General features: G+C 52.5%; 1 protein-coding gene across 1 annotated transcript in view; it reads right to left on the minus strand.

The window, feature by feature from the left end:
- Window positions 1–22,500, minus strand: part of LOC112219051 (reelin-like) — a 307,323-nt gene that overhangs the window by 8,172 nt on the left and 276,651 nt on the right. Inside the window, exons 54-66 of the mRNA XM_042301851.1 lie at window positions 21,987–22,141; window positions 21,516–21,730; window positions 20,024–20,201; window positions 7,898–8,073; window positions 7,618–7,724; window positions 6,898–7,140; window positions 6,569–6,744; window positions 6,271–6,344; window positions 3,523–3,684; window positions 2,424–2,581; window positions 1,520–1,739; window positions 841–1,038; window positions 464–562 (exon numbers count right to left, since the gene is read on the minus strand). Coding sequence (XP_042157785.1) covers window positions 464–562; window positions 841–1,038; window positions 1,520–1,739; window positions 2,424–2,581; window positions 3,523–3,684; window positions 6,271–6,344; window positions 6,569–6,744; window positions 6,898–7,140; window positions 7,618–7,724; window positions 7,898–8,073; window positions 20,024–20,201; window positions 21,516–21,730; window positions 21,987–22,141 — 2,161 coding nt within the window. The remainder of the gene's footprint in view (window positions 1–463; window positions 563–840; window positions 1,039–1,519; window positions 1,740–2,423; window positions 2,582–3,522; window positions 3,685–6,270; window positions 6,345–6,568; window positions 6,745–6,897; window positions 7,141–7,617; window positions 7,725–7,897; window positions 8,074–20,023; window positions 20,202–21,515; window positions 21,731–21,986; window positions 22,142–22,500) is intronic.

The following is a 22,500-nucleotide window of genomic DNA, read 5'->3' on the forward strand; positions in this document are numbered from 1 at the left end:
CACAACATTCAGTCTTTATTGTTCCTTCCTGTTGGTTGAGCACACACTATGGGGGTGCATGTGTGTGTGTGTGTATATATATGTGTGTGTGTGTGTGTGTGTGTGTGTGTGTGTGTATATATATGTGTGTGTGTGTGTGTTGTGTCAGTTTATGTGGAGAGAGGCAGGTGTTTTTGGGGCCGAGGTAGGGGCAGACTGAGGTTCTCTAGGTTCTCAGACTGGGTTCTCTAGGTTCTCAGACTGAGGTTCTCTAGGTTCTCAGACTGAGGTTCTCTAGGTTCTCAGACTGAGGTTCTCTAGGTTCTCTAGGTTCTCAGACTGAGGTTCTCTAGGTTATCTAGGTTCTCAGACTGAGGTTCTCTAGGTTCTCAGACGGAGGTTCTCTAGGTTCTCTAGGTTCTCAGACTGAGGTTCTTTAGGTTCTCTAGGGACCAGGGGTACCAGGTTGGTCGGCGATACTCACAGCACTACTTCCACGTGGTCCAGCGCCCACTGGTCATGTCCCGCTCCGTCGTGACGTGGCTGCCACCACCGCAGCTCCACCCCTTTAGCCCTCGCCTCTCTGGGGCAGGCGGCAGGAGGAGAGGAGGTCAGAGGTCAAGAGTAGGCAGTTAGCGTGTCAGTATGTGTGTTTTTAAACTAGTGGACATCAACCTTGCTGCTGGAAAGTAACAGGTTGTTCATGGAAACACTGATTAACTAGTCAGGTGTGTTAGCGCTGGACTGGAACAAAGACCAGTACACTCTCTAGCTTTCAGAGAGAGAGAGTGTGTGTGTGTGTGTGTGTGTGTGTGTGTGTGTGTGTGTGTGTGTGCGTGCGTTAGCGTCGTGTTCGCTCACAGTGGGATGTTGTAGGAAACCCTCTGGGCCTTGATGAAGTCTTTGGGCTGGTGCTGGGCGATAACGTGCCAGCTGACTCCGTTATTGACCGTGTACTGCAGCAGAACTGCCCTGTCCACTGTGTTTTCCTGGTCCAGGGCTGTGTTACAACTGTCTGTCTGGGACACACTGCCTATCTGCAGCACAAACATGATCTTACTGTATGAGAAAGCGGGAGAGAGTGAGGGAGGAGGGGAGGGGGAGAGAAAGATTAGGGGAGGTGGTGGGGGGGTGAAGGAGAGAAAGAGGGAGGGAGAGAGATAGTTCTGGTAAGAATACCTTGGTATTTTTGGATGGACTAGGTTCTACAAGTTTAGCCTCCAAGTTTTCTATTTTAGTAATACTGATCTCAATGGCTTCAGTAGTGGGCTAGGACAAGCTATGCTAGACTAGGCTAGGACAAGCTATGCTAGTATGGTCCTGTGTGGGCAAGGCTAGGCTACGCTAGGCTAGGCTACGCTAGTATGGTCCAGTGTCCACTAGTACATGTCTCGTGTGACGTCAACAGGTTTGGTGACCGCAGGCCTCGTCTTACAGGTACTGTACTGTATAACAAACTTCTCTCACTGTACCTTCAGTAGTTGGATAGACTGTAGGCTAGGCTAGGCTAGTACAGTACAATCCATTGTCCAGTCCATACCTGGCTCGTGTCAGGTCCAGAGGCTTGGTGATCGCCTGCCTCATCTTACAGCCGTTGAAGTAGAGCGAGTCTCCGTGGGCGTGGGGAGAGAGCTGGCCACACCCACTTCCCACTCCGCCCCCTTGGATGAGTTGCCAGCTCTCCTCTGACACGCTGCCTGACTCAAAGTTATCCTTTATTGAGCTAGGTAGGTCACTGCTGGACAGGGAGCAGTCATCACCTGGGAGATGGAGACAGCAGAACCAATATGAATGCTAGATTTCAATCAATCAATCAATTGTCAATTAGAACTCTCTGTAAGAAAGACAACAGACTCAGCGGAACCAGACTCAGAGGGTAGAAGTTAAGGCCATCAGGTTATGATTTCAAGAGTGGTTTGTGTCAGTGTTGTAGTCTTTGTGTCAGTGTTGTAGTCTTTGTCAGTGTTGTAGTTTTTGTGTCAGTGTTGTAGTTTTTGTGTCAGTGTTGTAGTCTTTGTGTCAGTGTTGTAGTCTTTGTGTCAGTGTTGTAGTCTTTGTGTTAGAGGTTGTAGTCTTTGTGTCAGCGTTGTAGTCTTTGTCAGTGTTGTAGTCTTTGTCAGTGTTGTCGTCTTTGTGTTAGAGGTTGTAGTCTTTGTGTCAGCGTTGTAGTCTTTGTCAGTGTTGTAGTCTTTGTCAGTGTTGTAGTCTTTGTGTTAGAGGTTGTAGTCTTTGTGTTAGAGGTTGTAGTCTTTGTCAGTGTTGTAGTCTTTGTGTCAGTGTTGTAGTCTTTGTGTTAGAGGTTGTAGTCTTTGTGTCAGTGTTGTAGTCTTTGTGTCAGTGTTGTAGTCTTTGTGTCAGTGTTGTAGTCTTTGTGTCAGTGTTGTAGTCTTTGTGTTAGAGGTTGTAGTCTTTGTGTCAGTGTTGTAGTCTTATCAGCTACCCACCACGGTGTCCCTCGTCACAGATGCAGACCACCCCGCTTGTGCAGTAACCATGACCACTACACATCCCAGGACATGCCTCCCCGATGTAGACCTGGTCCACCCCCCAGCCATGACGCTCGCCAGCACCCTCCTTCTGGATCCAACGGAACTGCGTGGCTCTGCAGGGAAGGAGACGGGAGGGGAGATGAGACAAAACGTATAGGACTTGCTTTAGAAACACACAGCGGTCTACCCTGAGGAGACGTGGTCAGAAACACACAGTGGTCCTACCCTGAGGAGACGTGGTCAGAAACACACAGTGGTCCTACCCTGAGGAGACGTGGTCAGAAACACACAGCGGTCCTACCCTGAGGAGACGTGGTCAGAAACACACAGAGGTCCTACCCTGAGGAGACGTGGTCAGAAACACACAGCGGTCCTACCCTGAGGAGACGTGGTCAGAAACACACAGCGGTCCTACCCTGAGGAGACGTGGTCAGAAACACACAGCGGTCCTACCCTGAGGAGACGTGGTCAGAAACACACAGCGGTCTACCCTGAGGAGACGTGGTCAGAAACACACAGCGGTCCTACCCTGAGGAGACGTGGTCAGAAACACACAGAGGTCCTACCCTGAGGAGACGTGGTCAGAACCACACAGCGGTCCTACCCTGAGGAGACGTGGTCAGAAACACACAGCGGTCCTACCCTGAGGAGACGTGGTCAGAAACACACAGCGGTCCTACCCTGAGGAGACGTGGTCAGAAACACACAGAGGTCCTAGAGGAGACATGGTCAGAAACACACAGCGGTCCTACCCTGAGGAGACGTGGTCAGAAACACACAGCGGTCCTACCCTGAGGAGACGTGGTCAGAAACACACAGCGGTCCTACCCTGAGGAGACGTGGTCAGAAACACACAGCGGTCTACCCTGAGGAGGACGTGGTCAGAAACACACAGCGGTCTACCCTGAGGAGACGTGGTCAGAAACACACAGCGGTCTACCCTGAGGAGACGTGGTCAGAAACACACAGCGGTCCTACCCTGAGGAGACGTGGTCTGAAACACACAGCGGTCCTACCCTGAGGAGACGTGGTCAGAAACACACAGCGGTCCTACCCTGAGGAGACGTGGTCAGGCAGCTGAACAGTGACCCTGGTCCAGCTGGAGCTGTTGACTGGACTGTAGATGGTGGACTCATGGAAAATGAAGGGAGAACAGCCCACGTTGTTCACAGAGGAGGGAATACACTCTGACTGAACCAGCTGCCATGAGTCAGACCTGGAGAGGGAGAGATGGAGGATGGAGGGGGAAGAGAGAGAGAGGAGGATGGAGGGGAAGGGGGAAGAGAGAGAGAGAGAGAGAGGATGGAGGGGGAAGGGGGAAGAGAGAGGATGGAGGGGGAAGGGGGAAGAGAGAGAGAGAGGATGGAGGGGGAAGGGGAAGAGAGAGAGGGAGGATGGAGGGGAGGAGATAGAGAGAGAGAGAGAGAGAGAGAGGATGGAGGGGGAAGGGGGAAGAGAGAGAGAGAGGATGGAGGGGGAAGGGGGAAGAGAGAGAGGGAGGATGGAGGGGAGGAGATAGAGAGAGAGGATGGAGGGGGAAGGGGGAAGAGAGAGAGGGAGGATGGAGGGGAGGAGATAGAGAGAGAGAGAGAGAGGAGGGAGGATGGAGGGGAGGGGGAGAGAGAGAGAGAGAGAGAGAGAGAGAGGAGGATGGAGGGGAAAGAGAGAGAGAGAGAGGATGGAGGGGAGGGGAAGAGAGAGAGGGAGGATGGAGGAAGAGATGGAGGGGAAGAGAGAGAGAGAGAGAGGATGGAGGGGAGGGGGAAGAGAGAGAGAGAGATGGAGGAGGGGGAAGAGAGAGAGAGAGAGAGAGAGAGAGAGAGAGAGGATGGAGGGGGAAGAGAGAGAGGAGGGGAAGGGGGAAGAGAGAGAGGGAGGATGGAGGGAAGAGATAGAAGAGAGAGAGAGAGGAGGATGGAGGGGAGGGGGAAGAGAGAGAGAGAGAGAGGATGGAGGAGGAGGGGCAGGAGAGAGAGAGAGGGAGGATGGAGGGGATGGGGGAAGAAAGAGAGGGAGAGAGGGAGGATGGAGGGGAGGGGGAAGAGAGAGAGAGGGAGGATGGAGGGGAGGGGGAAGAGAGAGAGAGAGAGAGAGACAGAGAGAGAGGATGGAGGGGGAGGAGAGAGAGAGAGAGAGAGAGAGAGAGAGAGAGAGAGGGAGAGAGGGAGGATGGAGGGGAGGGGGAAGAGAGAGAGAGGGAGGATGGAGGGGAGGGGGAAGAGAGAGAGAGAGGGAGGATGGAGGAGGAGGGGCAGGAGAGAGAGAGGGGAGGATGGAGGGGGAGGGGGAAGAAAGAGAGGGAGAGAGGGAGGATGGAGGGGAGGGGGAAGAGAGAGAGAGAGAGAGGATGGAGGGGGAGGAGAGAGAGAGAGAGAGAGGATGGAGGGGGAGGAGAGAGAGAGGATGGAGGAGGGGGAGGAGAGAGAGAGAGAGGGAGGATGGAGGGGGAGGGGGAAGAGAGAGAGAGGGAGGATGGAGAGAGAGAGAGAGAGAGAGAGGATGGAGAGAGAGAGAGAGAGAAAGAGATGGAGGGGATGGAGGAAGAGGAGGGGGAGAGAGAGAGAGAGAGAGAGGATGGAGGGGAGGGGCAGAGAGAGAGAGAGAGGGAGGATGGAGGGGAGGGGGAAGAAAGAGAGGGAGAGAGGGAGGTTGGAGGGGAGGGGGAAGAGAGAGAGAGGATGGAGGGGGAGAGAGGAGGGGAGGATGGAGGGGAGGGGGAAGAGAGAGAGAGGATGGAGGGGAGGAGAAGAGAGAGGGGAGGATGGAGGGGGAGGGGGAAGAGAGAGAGAGAGGAGGATGGAGGGGGAGGGGGAAGAGAGAGAGAGGGAGGATGGAGGGGAGGGGAAGAGAGAGAGAGAGAGGATGGAGGGGAGGGGGAAGAGAGAGAGAGAGAGAGAGAGACAGAGAGAGAGAGAGAGAGGATGGTGGGGACGAGAGAGAGGGGAGAGAGAGAGAGAGAGAGAGAGAGAGAGAGAGAGAGAGAGAGAGAGAGAGAGAGGGAGGATTGAGGGGAGGGGGAAGAGGAGGAAGAGGGAGGGAGGAGGATGGAGGGGCAGGGGGAAGAGGGAGAGAGAGAGGAGGATGGAGGGGGAGGGGGGAAGAGAGAGGGAGAGATGGAGGGGGAGGGGGAAAGAGGGAGAGGGATGATGGAGGGGAGGGGGGAAGAGGGAGGAGAAAGAAGGGTTGTGGTCAATTCCAATTACTTTTTAATGAGGAACATTTTGTAATTAGAATTTCAGTTTACTTCCTGAATTGAAATGGATTTGACCCAATGACTGTATATATGAATGGACAAAGCCATAGGTCACGTGACCCCGTTTATCTTTGTGAAGACTCAGTAGGGCATTTGGAACCCAAGAAGTTGGTTTTAAGATTGTGTCTTGTGGAAAATGTTTGTAGACATTACATGCGCAGTTTGAGCTACTTCTGGAAGTTGCGTTGCAGGCTAGCTCAGTGCTGCCTCCTCTCATTGATTATCTCAAGTTGAAGGCCGACCGAGGTACTGCAGGCTACTAAATTATCCTTAAATTTTAAAGGACATCTGGTGAAGTAGAAGTAATTATTGGTACCATGATTGTCTTCAAAATGTGTATTTATTTACACATAGATTGCCATTTTCCCCTTTACTGTAGTATGGGATTCTGTTTTCTGTAAACAATGCAATGCAGTCGGTCTGCCTTGAACTGCGGGCATCAATTGGGGGGGGGCAGCAGTCCTTCTCCCCTGAATTGACCCAAAACATGGCTGTGTACTGTGTGAGGAATGCATTTAGCTAGCGCTCCCTCCATTAGCAGCATCTCACCTGGCATCCTTCCTGTACTGCAGCAGGACAGAATGGTGGTCTTCACAGTTGTCTGCCTCACAACCGACCACAATCTACACAGAAGACAAAGGAGACTCAGACTTACACAAGAATGATAAACAGTAACAGTTACCTTAAACGGTGTGATGTCGCCATGTTGTAAATGCTAAGATGGGTTTGCAGCTATCCTTTAAATATGGTGTTCCACAGGGAATGTTTCTTGGACCGCTGTTATTGTTCATGTTAATTATGTAAGACTGTAGGATGCTGCCGAGCTGTAAATGCTGAGAGGTTATACCTTAAACTGTAGGATGTACCCAGGCTGTACGATGAGCTCGCGGGTGGCCAGAATGTTGTGCGTTTTGTCCTGTTTCTTGTTGGGCCAGTAGAGGTGGAAAGAGGGGTTCCCACAGAAGCCTGCTGTACGCACCGCGTTGGGATAGAAGCTCCAGCTCTCCTCATGTGACACACCCTCTGAGAGAGAGAGAGAGAGACGGGGGGGGGGTGGTACGAGAAAGAGAAGAAGAATAGTTGTCCATTGTCTTTTTTAGATTTGTCTAAGGGCATTTAAAAAACGTAGAAAGAGGTATCACCTTTTCCGAAGGTGATACAGCACAATCTGTTTACCTTCATCGAAGTTGTCGAGCAGGGTGGAGGGGTTGATGTCGGACCCTCCCACCAGGATGTTGTCGACGGCCCACTGAGCGCGCTCCGGCCCGGATGTCGCCAGACCAGAGGAGACGTGGAACGGCTGCCACCACCGCAACCGTGTAGCATTAGATAACGCCTCCTCTGGTATTACAATGTAATCACGCCTCACAGACACATACTTCAGATAGTCCATCTCATGGAGCAGGGTCCAGGACACACCTGGGAGAGAGGGAGAGGGATGGAGAGAGAGAGGGATGGAGAGAGAGGGATGGAGAGAGAGAGAGAGAGGGATGGAGAGAGAGAGGGATAGAGAGGGATAGAGAGAGAGAGAGAGAGAGAGAGAGAGAGAGAGAGAGAGGGATAGAGAGAGAGATAGAGAGAGAGGGATAGAGAGAGAGGGATAGAGAGAGGAGATAGAGAGAGAGAGGGAGAGAGAGAGAGAGAGAGAGAGAGAGAGAGAGAGAGAGAGAGAGAGAGAGAGAGAGAGAGAGAGAGAGAGAGAGAGAGAGAGAGAGAGAGACGTGAGGATGAAGTGATGGATCTCTGTAATATTCTAATATTATTCCTGGTTTTCCATCAGGTTAATCATTAGGATTCCCCTGCTGGTTCTCCTTCAGGTTAATCGTTAGGATTCCCCTGCTGATGGAGCTACATGGATTCATTTCTAAATGTCTGTCTGTTTATGTTGTTTCATACCTCCATCTGTGGAGTAGTCCAGCAGCACTCCCTCTTTACGACAGGTTGGGCGATGGCACATGGTCATGTTGTCTTCACTGCCAATCCTGGCCCAGTATTCTACAAACCTAAAGAAGAAGAAGAGGAAGATTACTTTTGTGTTGTGTTTTCCCCCAACTCCTCCAAATGAGACACATACACACATTGAAAGGGAATCTTACAAAGCCTGAATTGACAGAAAATGACTATATACAAATTGTATAATCCGAACCCTGAGAAGACTAACAGTAGAGTTACTAACTTGGCTCCGCGTAGGTCCAGGTCAGTGGTGACGGCCTGTCTGGCATCTGACCCTCCAAAGTACAGGGCTGTCCCCTCCACCAGCACCCCACAGTCAGTACAGGGATGGCCTCCCTCCAGGACCTGCCACTGAGGACCTGGGGCCCCCTCCCAGTCAAAACGCTCCTTCAGAGACGCCTATAAGAATAGAATAGATACTTTATTGTCCACAGAAGGGGAATGTCTCTTCTTCTCTTTTCCCAACACTTTGTTACACACACAAGAGTTAATGGAGTGTTCAAAAGGCATGGTCCTATGAGACGTGGTCCTATGAGACGCGGTCCTATGAGACGTGGCCCTATGAGACGCGGTCCTATCAGACGTGGTTCTATGAGACGTGGCCTTATGAGACGTGGTTCTATGAGACGTGGCCCTATGAGACGTGGTTCTAAGATACGTGGTCCTATGAGACGTGGCCCTATGAGACGCGGTCCTATGAGACGTGGTCCTATGAGACGTGGTGCTATGAGACGTGGTCCTATGAGACGTGGTCCTATGAGACGTGGTCCTATGAGACGTGGTTCTATGAGACGTGGCCTTATGAGACGTGGTCCTATGAGACTTGGTTCTATGAGTTCTATGAGACGTGGTTCTATGAGACGCGGTCCTATGAGACGTGGCCTTATGAGACGTGGTTCTATGAGACGTGGTTCTATGAGACGTGGTTCTATGAGGAGACGTGGTTCTATGAGACGTGGCCTTATGAGACGTGGTTCTATGAGACGTGTTCCTATGAGACGTGTTCCTATGAGACGTGTTCCTATGAGACGTGTTCCTATGAGACGTGGTTCTATGAGACGTGGTCCTATGAGACTTGGTTCTATGAGACGTGGTTCTATGAGACGCGGTCCTATGAGACGTGGCCCTATGAGACGCGGTCCTATGAGACGTGTTCCTATGAGATGTGGTTCTATGAGACGCGGTCCTATGAGATGCGGTCCGATGAGACGTGGTCCTATGAGACGTGGTCCTATGAGACGTGGTGCTATGAGACGTGGTCCTATGAGACGTGGTCCTATGAGACGTGGTCCTATGAGACGTGGCCCTATGAGACGTGGCCTTATGAGACGTGGTTCTATGAGGAGACATGGTTCTATGAGACGTGTTCCTATGAGACGTGTTCCTATGAGACGTGTTCCTATGAGACGTGGTTCTATGAGACGTGGTCCTATGAGACTTGGTTCTATGAGACGTGGTTCTATGAGACGCGGTCCTATGAGACGTGGCCCTATGAGACGCGGTCCTATGAGACGTGTTCCTATGAGATGTGGTTCTATGAGACGCGGTCCTATGAGATGCGGTCCGATGAGACGTGGTCCTATGAGACGTGGTCCTATGAGACGTGGTGCTATGAGACGTGGTCCTATGAGACGTGGTCCTATGAGACGTGGTCCTATGAGACGTGGCCCTATGAGACGTGGCCTTATGAGACGTGGTTCTATGAGGAGACATGGTTCTATGAGACGTGGCCCTATGAGACGTGGCCCTATGAGACGTGGCCTTATGAGACGTGGTTCTATGAGACGTGGTTCTATGAGACGTGGTTCTATGAGACGTGGTCCTATGAGACGTGGTCCTATGAGACGTGGTCCTATGAGACGTGGCCTTATGAGACGTGGTTCTATGAGGAGACGTGGTTATATGAGACGTGGTCCTATGAGATGGGGCCCTATGAGATGCGGTCCTATGACACGTGGCCTTATGAGACGTGGTTCTATGAGGAGACGTGGTTCTATGAGATGTGGCCCTATGAGACGTGGCCCTATGAGACGTGGCCTTATGAGACGTGGTTCTATGAGACGCGGTGCTATGAGACGTGGTTCTATGAGACGCGGTGCTATGAGATGCGGTCCTATGAGACGTGGTGCTATGAGACGCGGTCCTATGAGACGCGGTCCTATGAGACGCGGCCTTATGAGACGTGGTTCTATGAGACGTGGCCCTATGAGACGTGGTTCTATGAGACGCGGTGCTATGAGACGTTGTTCTATGAGACGCGGTGCTATGAGACGCGGTCCTATGAGACGTGGTGCTATGAGACGCGGTCCTATGAGACGCGGTCCTATGAGAGCGGCCTTATGAGACGCGGCCTTATGAGACGTGGCCTTATGAGACGTGGTTCTATGAGACGCGGCCCTATGAGACGTGTCCTTATGAGACGTGGTTCTATGAGGACACGTGGTTCTATGAGACGTGGTCCTATGAGACGTGGCCTTATGAGACGTGGTCCTATGAGACGTGGTTCTATGAGACGTGGTCCTATGAGACGTGGTTCTATGAGACATGGTTCTATGAGACGTGGCCCTATGAGACGTGGCTTTATGAGGCGTGGTTCTATGAGGAGACGTGGTCCTATGAGACGTGGTCCTATGAGACGTGGTCCTATGAGACGTGGCCTTATGAGACGTGGTTCTATGAGACGTGGCCCTATGAGACGTGGCCCTATGAGACGTGGCCTTATGAGACGTGGTTCTATGAGACGTGGTTCTATGAGACGTGGTTCTATGAGACGTGGTCCTATGAGACGTGGTCCTATGAGACGTGGTCCTATGAGACGTGGCCTTATGAGACGTGGTTCTATGAGGAGACGTGGTTATATGAGACGTGGTCCTATGAGATGGGACCGTATGAGATGCGGTCCTATGACACGTGGCCTTATGAGACGTGGTTCTATGAGGAGACGTGGTTCTATGAGATGTGGCCCTATGAGACGTGGCCCTATGAGACGTGGCCTTATGAGACGTGGTTCTATGAGACGCGGTGCTATGAGACGTGGTTCTATGAGACGCGGTGCTATGAGATGCGGTCCTATGAGACGTGGTGCTATGAGACGCGGTCCTATGAGACGCGGTCCTATGAGACGTCCTATGAGACGCGGCCTTATGAGACGTGGTTCTATGAGACGTGGCCCTATGAGACGTGGTTCTATGAGACGCGGTGCTATGAGACGTGGTTCTATGAGACGCGGTGCTATGAGACGCGGTCCTATGAGACGTGGTGCTATGAGACGGGTCCTATGAGACGCGGTCCTATGAGACGCGGCCTTATGAGACGTGGCCTTATGATGAGACGTGGTTCTATGAGACGTGGCCCTATGAGACGTGTCCTTATGAGACGTGGTTCTATGAGGACACGTGGTTCTATGAGACGTGGTCCTATGAGACGTGGCCTTATGAGACGTGGTCCTATGAGACGTGGTTCTATGAGACGTGGTCCTATGAGACGTGGTTCTATGAGACATGGTTCTATGAGACGTGGCCCTATGAGACGTGGCTTTATGAGGCGTGGTTCTATGAGGAGACGTGGTCCTATGAGACGTGGTCCTATGAGACGTGGTCCTATGAGACGTGGCCTTATGAGACGTGGTTCTATGAGACGTGGCCCTATGAGACGTGGCCCTATGAGACGTGGCCTTATGAGACGTGGTCTTATGAGACGTGGTCCTATGAGACGTGGTCCTATGAGACGTGGTCCTATGAGATGCGGTTCTATGAGACGCGGTCCTATGAGACGCGGTCCTATGAGACGTGGCTCTATGAGACGTGGCCTTATGAGACGTGGTTCTATGAGACACGGTCCTATGAGACGTGGTCCTATGAGACGTGGTCCTATGAGACGTGGCTCTATGAGACGTGGCCTTATGAGACGTGGTCCTATGAGACGTGGTGCTATGAGACGCGGTCCTATGAGACGCGGCCTTATGAGACGTGGCTCTATGAGACGTGGCCCTATGAGACGTGTCCCTATGAGACATGTCCTTATGAGAAGTGGTTCTATGAGGACACGTGGTTCTATGAGACGTGGTCCTATGAGACGGCCCTATGAGACATGGCCTTATGAGACGTGGTCCTATGAGACGTGGTTCTATGAGACGTGGTCCTATGAGACGTGGTTCTATGAGACGTGGTTCTATGAGACGTGGTCCTATGAGACGTGGCCTTATGAGACGTGGTTCTATGAGACGTGGCCCTATGAGACGTGGTCCTATGAGACGTGGTCCTATGAGACGTGGTCCTATGAGACGTGGCCTTATGAGACGTGGTCCTATGAGACGTGGTTCTATGAGACGTGGTTCTATGAGACGTGGTCCTATGAGACGTGGTTCTATGAGACATGGTTCTATGAGACGTGGCCCTATGAGACGTGGCCTTATGAGGCGTGGTTCTATGAGGAGACGTGGTCCTATGAGACGTGGTCCTATGAGACGTGGTCCTATGAGACGTGGCCTTATGAGACGTGGTTCTATGAGACGTGGCCCTATGAGACGTGGCCCTATGAGACGTGGCCTTATGAGACGTGGTCTTATGAGACGTGGTCCTATGAGACGTGGTCCTATGAGACGTGGTCCTATGAGATGCGGTTCTATGAGACGCGGTCCTATGAGACGTGGTCCTATGAGACGTGGCTCTATGAGACGTGGCCTTATGAGACGTGGTTCTATGAGACACGGGCCTATGAGACGTGGTCCTATGAGACGCGGCCTTATGAGACGTGGCTCTATGAGACGTGGCCCTATGAGACGTGTCCTTATGAGAAGTGGTTCTATGAGGACACGTGGTTCTATGAGACGTGGTCCTATGAGACGGCCCTATGAGACATGGCCTTATGAGACGTGGTCCTATGAGACGTGGTTCTATGAGACGTGGTCCTATGAGACGTGGTCCTATGAGACGTGGTCCTATGAGACGTGGTCCTATGAGACGTGGCCTTATGAGACGTGGTCCTATGAGACGTGGTCCTATGAGACGTGGTCCTATAAGACGTGGTCCTATGAGACGTGGCCTTATGAGACGTGGTTCTATGAGACGTGGTCCTATGAGACGTGGCCCTATGAGACGTGGTTCTATGAGGAGACATGGTTCTATGAGACGTGGTCCTATGAGACGTGGCACTATGAGACATGGCCTTATGAGACGTGGTTCTATGAGACGTGGTCCTATGAGACATGGTCCTATGAGACGTGGTCCTATGAGACGTGGCCTTATGAGACGTGGTTCTATGAGACGTGGTGCTATGAGACGCGGTCCTATGAGACGTGGTGCTATGAGACGCGGTCCTATGAGACGCGGTCCTATGAGACGCGGCCTTATGAGACGTGGCCTTATGAGACGTGGTCCTATGAGACGTGGTTCTATGAGACGTGGTCCTAAGAGACGTGGTTCTATGAGACGTGGCCCTATGAGACGTGGCCCTATGAGACGTGGCCTTATGAGGCGTGGTTCTATGAGGAGACGTGGTCCTATGAGACGTGGTCCTATGAGACGTGGTCCTATGAGACGTGGTTCTATGAGACGTGGCCCTATGAGACGTGGCCCTATGAGACGTGGCCTAATGAGACGTGGTCCTATGAGACGTGGTCCTATGAGATGCGGTTCTAGAGACGCGGTCCTATGAGACGCGGTCCTATGAGACGTGGCTCTATGAGACGTGGCCTTATGAGACGAGGTTCTATGAGACACGGGCCTATGAGACGTGGTCCTATGAGACGTGGTCCTATGAGACGTGGCTCTATGAGACGTGGCCTTATGAGACGTGGTCCTATGAGACGTGGTCCTATGAGACGTGGTTCTATGAGACGTGGTCCTATGAGACGTGGTCCTATGAGACGTGGTCCTATGAGACGTGGTCCTATGAGACGTGGTTCTATGAGACGTGGTTCTATGAGACGTGGCCCTATGAGACGTGGCCTTATGAGGCGTGGTTCTATGAGGAGACGTGGTCCTATGAGACGTGGTCCTATGAGACGTGGTCCTATGAGACGTGGTTCTATGATGAGACGTGGTTCTATGAGACGTGGTCCTATGAGACGTGGCCTTATGAGACGTGGTTCTATGAGACGTGGCCCTATGAGACGTGGCCCTATGAGACGTGGTCCTATGAGACGTGGCCTTATGAGACGTGGTCCTATGAGACGTGGTCCTATGAGACGTGGTCCTATAAGACGTGGTCCTATGAGACGTGGCCTTATGAGACGTGGTTCTATGAGACGTGGTCCTATGAGACGTGGCCCTATGAGACGTGGTTCTATGAGGAGACATGGTTCTATGAGACGTGGTCCTATGAGACGTGGCCCTATGAGACGTGGCCTTATGAGACATGGTTCTATGAGACGTGGTCCTATGAGACGCGGTCCTATGAGACGCGGCCTTATGAGACGTGGCCTTATGAGACGTGGTTCTATGAGACGTGGCCCTATGAGACGTGTCCTTATGAGACGTGGTTCTATGAGGACACGTGGTTCTATGAGACGTGGTCCTATGAGACGGCCCTATGAGATATGGCCTTATGAGACGTGGTCCTATGAGACGTGGTTCTATGAGACGTGGTCCTATGAGACGTGGTTCTATGAGACGTGGTTCTATGAGACGTGGCCCTATGAGACGTGGCCTTATGAGGCGTGGTTCTATGAGGAGACGTGGTCCTCTGAGATGTGGTCCTATGAGACGTGGCCTTATGAGACGTGGTTCTATGATGAGACGTGGTTCTATGAGACGTGGTCCTATGAGACGTGGCCTTATGAGACGTGGTTCTATGAGACGTGACCCTTTGAGACGTGGCCCTATGAGACGTGGTCCTATGAGACGTGGCCTTATGAGACGTGGTTCTATGAGACGTGGTCCGATGAGACGCGGTCCTATGAGACGCGGCCTTATGAGACGTGGCCTTATGAGACGTGGTTCTATGAGACGTGGCCCTATGAGACGTGTCCTTATGAGACGTGGTTCTATGAGGACACGTGGTTCTATGAGACGTGAACCTATGAGACGGCCATATGAGACATGGCCTTATGAGACGTGGTTCTATGAGACGTGGCCCTATGAGACGTGACCTTATGAGGCGTGGTTCTATGAGGAGACGTGGTCCTATGAGACGTGGTCCTATGAGAAGTGGTCTTATGAGACGTGGTTCTATGATGAGACGTGGTTCTATGAGACGTGGTCCTATGAGACGTGGTCCTATGAGACGTGGTTCTATGAGACGTGGCCCTATGAGACGTGGCCCTATGAGACGTGGCCTAATGAGACGTGGTCCTATGAGACGTGGTCCTATGAGATGCGGTTCTATGAGACGCGGTCCTATGAGACGCGGTCCTATGAGACGTGGCTCTATGAGACGTGGCCTTATGAGACGTGGTTCTATGAGACACGGGCCTATGAGACGTGGTCCTATGAGACGTGGTCCTATGAGACGTGGCTCTATGAGACGTGGCCTTATGAGACGTGGTCCTATGAGACGTGGTCCTATGAGACGTGGTTCTATGAGACGTGGTCCTATGAGACGTGGTCCTATGAGACGTGGTCCTATGAGACGTGGTCCTATGAGACGTGGTTCTATGAGACGTGGTTCTATGAGACGTGGCCCTATGAGACGTGGCCTTATGAGGCGTGGTTCTATGAGGAGACGTGGTCCTATGAGACGTGGTCCTATGAGACGTGGTCCTATGAGACGTGGTTCTATGATGAGACGTGGTTCTATGAGACGTGGTCCTATGAGACGTGGCCTTATGAGACGTGGTTCTATGAGACGTGGCCCTATGAGACGTGGCCCTATGAGACGTGGTCCTATGAGACGTGGCCTTATGAGACGTGGTCCTATGAGACGGGGTCCTATGAGACGTGGTCCTATAAGACGTGGTCCTATGAGACGTGGCGTTATGAGACGTGGTTCTATGAGACGTGGTCCTATGAGACGTGGCCCTATGAGACGTGGTTCTATGAGGAGACATGGTTCTATGAGACGTGGTCCTATGAGACGTGGCCCTATGAGACGTGGCCTTATGAGACATGGTTCTATGAGACGTGGTCCTATGAGACGCGGTCCTATGAGACGCGGCCTTATGAGACGTGGCCTTATGAGACGTGGTTCTATGAGACGTGGCCCTATGAGACGTGTCCTTATGAGACGTGGTTCTATGAGGACACGTGGTTCTATGAGACGTGGTCCTATGAGACGGCCCTATGAGATATGGCCTTATGAGACGTGGTCCTATGAGACGTGGTTCTATGAGACGTGGTCCTATGAGACGTGGTTCTATGAGACGTGGTTCTATGAGACGTGGCCCTATGAGACGTGGCCTTATGAGGCGTGGTTCTATGAGGAGACGTGGTCCTATGAGATGTGGTCCTATGAGACGTGGCCTTATGAGACGTGGTTCTATGATGAGACGTGGTTCTATGAGACGTGGTCCTATGAGACGTGGCCTTATGAGACGTGGTTCTATGAGACGTGACCCTTTGAGACGTGGCCCTATGAGACGTGGTCCTATGAGACGTGGCCTTATGAGACGTGGTCCTATGAGACGTGGTCCTATGAGACGTGGTCCTATGAGACGTGGCCTTATGAGACGTGGCCTTATGAGACGTGGTCCTATGAGACGTGGCCCTATGAGAAATGGTTCTATGAGGAGACATGGTTCTATGAGACGTGGTCCTATGAGACGTGGCCCTATGAGACGTGGCCTTATGAGACGTGGTTCTATGAGACGTGGTCCGATGAGACGCGGTCCTATGAGACGCGGCCTTATGAGACGTGGCCTTATGAGACGTGGTTCTATGAGACGTGGCCCTATGAGACGTGTCCTTATGAGACGTGGTTCTATGAGGACACGTGGTTCTATGAGACGTGAACCTATGAGACGGCCATATGAGATATGGCCTTATGAGACGTGGTCCTATGAGACGTGGTTCTATGAGACGTGGTCCTATGAGACGTGGTTCTATGAGACGTGGCCCTATGAGACGTGGCCCTATGAGACGTGACCTTATGAGGCGTGGTTCTATGAGGAGACGTGGTCCTATGAGACGTGGTCCTATGAGAAGTGGTCTTATGAGACGTGGTTCTATGATGAGACGTGGTTCTATGAGACGTGGTCCTATGAGACGTGGCCTTATGAGATGTGGTTCTATGAGACGTGGCCCTATGAGACGTGGCCCTATGAGACGTGGTCCTATGAGACGTGGCCTTATGAGACGTGGTCCTATGAGACGTGGTCCTATGAGACGTGGCCTTATGAGACGTGGTTCTATGAGACGTGGTCCTATGAGACGTGGCCCTATGAGACGTGGTTCTATGAGGAGACATGGTTCTATGAGACGTGGTCCTATGAGACGTGGCCCTATGAGACGTGGCCTTATGAGACGTGGTTCTATGAGACGTGGTCCTATGAGACGTGGTCCTATGAGACGTGGCCTTATGAGACGTGGTTCTATGAGGACACGTGGTTCTATGAGACGTGGTCCTATGAGACGGCCCTATGAGACATGGCCTTATGAGACGTGGTCCTATGAGACGTGGTTCTATGAGACGTGGTCCTATGAGACGTGGTTCTATGAGACGTGGTTCTATGAGACGTGGCCTTATGAGACGTGGTTCTATGATGAGACGTGGTTCTATGAGACGTGGTCCTATGAGACGTGGCCTTATGAGACGTGGTTCTATGAGACGTGGCCCTATGAGACGTGGCCCTATGAGACGTGGTCCTATGAGACGTGGCCCTATGAGACGTGGCCTTATGAGACGTGGTTCTATGAGACGTGGTCCTATGAGACGTGGTCCTATGAGACGTGGCCTTATGAGACGTGGTTCTATGAGACGTGGTGCTATGAGACGCGGTCCTATGAGACGTGGTGCTATGAGACGCGGTCCTATGAGACGCGGTCCTATGAGACACGGCCTTATGAGACGTGGCCTTATGAGACGTGGTTCTATGAGACGTGGCCCTATGAGACATGGCCTTATGAGACGTGGTTCTATGAGGAGACGTGGTTATATGAGACGTGGTCCTATGAGACGTGGTCCTATGAGACGTGGTTCTATGAGGAGACGTGGTTATATGAGGCGTGGTCCTATGACACGTGGCCTTATGAGACGTGGTTCTATGAGGAGACGTGGTTCTATGAGACGTGCTCCTATGAGACGTGGCCCTATGAGACGTGGCCTTATGAGACGTGGTTCTATGAGACGCGGTGCTATGAGACGCGGTCCTATGAGACGTGGTGCTATGAGACGCGGTCCTATGAGACGCGGTCCTATAAGACGCGGCCTTATGAGACGTGGCCTTATGAGACGCGGTTCTATGAGACGTGGCCCTATGAGACGTGTCCTTCTGAGACGTGGTTCTATGAGGACACGTGGTTCTATGAGACGTGGTCCTATGAGACGTGGCCCTATGAGACGTGGCCCTATGAGACGTGGTCCTATGAGACGTGGTCCTATGAGACGTGGTCCTATGAGACGTGGCCCTATGAGACGTGGCCTTATGAGGCGTGGTTCTATGAGACGTGGTCCTATGAGACGTGGTCCTATGAGACGTGGTTCTATGATGAGACGTGGTTCTATGAGACGTGGTCCTATGAGACGTGGCCTTATGAGACGTGGTTCTATGAGACGTGGCCCTATGAGACGTGGCCCTATGAGAGGTGGTCCTATGAGACGTGGCCCTATGAGACGTGGCCTTATGAGACGTGGTTCTATGAGACGTGGTCCTATGAGACGTGGTCCTATGAGACGGCCCTATGAGACATGGCCTTATGAGACGTGGTCCTATGAGACGTGGTTCTATGAGACGTGGTCCTATGAGACGTGGTTCTATGAGACGTGGTTCTATGAGACGTGGCCCTATGAGACGTGGCCTTATGAGGCGTGGTTCTATGAGGAGACGTGGTCCTATGAGACGTGGCCTTATGAGACGTGGTTCTATGATGAGACGTGGTTCTATGAGACGTGGTCCTATGAGACGTGGCCTTATGAGACGTGGTTCTATGAGACGTGGCCCTATGAGACGTGGCCCTATGAGACGTGGTCCTATGAGACGTGGCCCTATGAGACGTGGCCTTATGAGACATGGTCCTATGAGACGTGGCCTTATGAGACGTGGTTCTATGAGACGTGGCCTTATGAGATGCGGTCCTATGAGACGCGGTCCTATAAGACGCGGCCTTATGAGACGTGGCCTTATGAGAGACGCGGTTCTATGAGACGTGGCCCTATGAGACGTGTCCTTCTGAGACGTGGTTCTATGAGGACACGTGGTTCTATGAGACGTGGTCCTATGAGACGTGGCCCTATGAGACGTGGCCCTATGAGACGTGGCCCTATGAGACGTGGTCCTATGAGACGTGGTCCTATGAGACGTGGTCCTATGAGACGTGGTCCTATGAGACGTGGTTCTATGAGACGTGGTTCTATGAGACCCTATGAGACGTGGCCTTATGAGGCGTGGTTCTATGAGGAGACGTGGTCCTATGAGACGTGGTCCTATGAGACGTGGCCTTATGAGACGTGGTTCTATGAGACGTGGCCCTATGAGACGTGGCCTTATGAGACGTGGTCCTATGAGACGTGGTCCTATGAGACGTGGTCCTATGAGATGCGGTTCTATGAGACGCGGTCCTATGAGACGCGGTCCTATGAGACGTGGCTCTATGAGACGTGGCCTTATGAGACGTGGTTCTATGAGACACGGGCCTATGAGACGTGGTCCTATGAGACGTGGTCCTATGAGACGTGGTCCTATGAGACGTGGCTCTATGAGACGTGGCCTTATGAGACGTGGTCCTATGAGACGTGGTGCTATGAGACGCGGTCCTATGAGACGCGGTCCTATGAGACGTGGCCTTATGATGAGATGTGGCCTTATGAGACGTGGTTCTATGAGACGTGGCCCTATGAGACGTGTCCTTCTGAGACGTGGTTCTATGAGGACACGTGGTTCTATGAGACGTGGTCCTATGAAACGTGGCCCTATGAGACGTGGCCCTATGAGACGTGGTTCTATGAGACGTGGTCCTATGAGACGTGGTTCTATGAGACGTGGTTCTATGAGACGTGGCCCTATGAGACGTGGCCTTATGAGGCGTGGTCCTATGAGGAGACGTGGCCCTATGAGACGTGGTCCTATGAGACGCGGCCTTATGAGACGTGGTTCTATGAGGAGACGTGGTTCTATGAGACGTGGTCCTATGAGACGTGGCCTTATGAGATGTGGCCTTATGAGACGTGGTTCTATGAGACGTGGCCTTTGAGCCGGATAGAAACAACTTGTTTGAAAATGTACTAAATAAATAAAGATTGATGAACTGATTGATACCTTGAGAGAAGTGCTGGCGTAGCAGTTGGGTCCAGTGAAGCCTGGGTCACAGAGACATCTCTGGTCTAGACAGTCTCCATGTCCCCCACAGTGGCCGTCACAGGCCGGCCCGATGTAGAAGTTCTCCACAGCCCACTGGGTGTCCGAGTGCTGCTGGTAAAACCGGAAACGGACCGCGCTGCAGAACATAACACATAATATAGTTCCAGAACCAATGTAGGACCCCCCCCAGGGCTGCTGATATAACAGGACCCCCCAGGGCTGCTGATATAACAGGACCCCCCAGGGCTGCTGATATAACAGGACCCCCTGCTGATATAACAGGACCCCCCCAGGGCTGCTGATATAACAGGACCCCCCCCAGGGCTGCTGATATAACAGGACCCCCCCAGGGCTGCTGATATAACAGGACCCCCCCCGGGCTGCTGATATAACAGGACCCCCCCCAGGGCTGCTGATATAACAGGACCCCCCCCCAGGGCTGCTGATATAACAGGACCCCCCCCAGGGCTGCTGATATAACAGGACCCCCCCCAGGGCTGCTGATATAACAGGACCCCCCAGGGCTGCTGATATAACAGGACCCCCCCCCCAGGGCTGCTGATATAACAGGACCCCCCAGGGCTGCTGATATAACAGGACCCCCCAGTGCTGCTGATATAACAGGACCCCCCCCAGGGCTGCTGATATAACAGGACCCCCCCCCTGCTGATATAACAGGACCCCTCCCCCAGGGCTGCTGATATAACAGGACCCCCCAGGGCTGCTGATATAACAGGACCCCCCAGGGCTGCTGATATAACAGGACCCCCAGGGCTGCTGATATAACAGGACCCCCCAGGGCTGCTGATATAACAGGACCCCCTGCTGATATAACAGGACCCCCCAGGGCTGCTGATATAACAGGACCCCCCAGGGCTGCTGATATAACAGGACCCCCCAGGGCTGCTGATATAACAGGACCCCCCACAGGGCTGCTGATATAACAGGACCCCCTCCCAGGGCTGCTGATATAACAGGACCCCCCAGGGCTGCTGATATAACAGGACCTCCCCCAGTGCTGCTGATATAACAGGACCCCCCCCCAGGGCTGCTGATATAACAGGACCCCCTCCCAGGGCTGCTGATATAACAGGACCCCCCAGGGCTGCTGATATAACAGGACCCCCCCCAGGGCTGCTGATATAACAGGACCCCCCCCAGGGCTGCTGATATAACAGGACCCCTCCCCCTGCTGATATAACAGGACCCCCCCCCAGGGCTGCTGATATAACAGGACCCCCCAGGGCTGCTGATATAACAGGACCCCCCAGGGCTGCTGATATAACAGGACCCCTCCCCCTGCTGATATAACAGGACCCCCCCAGGGCTGCTGATATAACAGGACCTCCCCCAGTGCTGCTGATATAACAGGACCTCCCCCAGTGCTGCTGATATAACAGGACCCCCCCCAGTGCTGCTGATTGAACAGGACCCCCCAATTGTCACTCACGTGTTTGTCAGGCTGTCCGGTAGGGGGTAGACGGCCCTCTTCCAGCCCCGGGCAGTGAAGAAGACGCTGGGCTGGGAGACCTGTCCTCCACAGCGAGGGTCCGCAGGGAGACACTGGAGCACCAGGTACCTCCAGGACACACCGAAGTCCACAGAGTACTGGACGTGGACCTGGCGCTCTGCCTGGCGCTCTGGAACACCGCAGCCCACTGCTATCTGTAAAGACACACGAGGATACATACTCCGTTATCGTAACCTCAATGGACACATATGTTAATAATGCTGTCTGTATTCACACCCAAACAAAGATGTCTGCTATCTGTTAACAGGGAAACACATCTATCTAAGCCATTGTAGAATAACAAAAGGTGACATTAGTCATTTTAGGTGCCCGGGAACTGTTGTTCATTATATTAGAAGAGGCACCGGTACCTAATTAAATCACTGCACACAAAAAGACACAGTCTCTTACCTTGAACTGCATGACCCAGTTTTTGTCAGGTATGATGTCATGTGTGACAGCGTACACCTCCCTCCCGTCATCACTACCACACACCATCACACCGTCTGGAGAACTACAGAATCTCTGTACCGCACAGTCCTCACTGAACAGCCAATGGTCACTCACTGGAGGGGAGAGAGAGAGGGAGAGGGAGAGGTGGAGTGATAGGGGAGAGGGATAGGGATAGGGGAGCAGGTGAGGGAGGAAGATGGAGAGAGAATGAGTGGAGGGTGAGGGGGAGGGATAGGGGAGAGGAAGTCGGAGAGAGAGTGAGGCAAGAGGGAGAGAGAGAGAGAGAGAGGGGAGAGGATTACAAAAAATAAAAATATAAAAAATAAAATGCCTGTTTCCGTTGACTTTGTACAGGTACAGATTCTGTATAACAGTTTTTCTCCTAAAGCAGTTGCATTTCACATGGTCTTTCCCTAATAGAATGAAACCTAACATGGTCTTTCCCTAATAGAATGAAACCTAACATGGTCTT

Source organism: Oncorhynchus tshawytscha, linkage group LG19 (assembly GCF_018296145.1).
Source record: "Oncorhynchus tshawytscha isolate Ot180627B linkage group LG19, Otsh_v2.0, whole genome shotgun sequence".
In the NCBI taxonomy this organism is placed as follows: domain Eukaryota; kingdom Metazoa; phylum Chordata; class Actinopteri; order Salmoniformes; family Salmonidae; genus Oncorhynchus; species Oncorhynchus tshawytscha.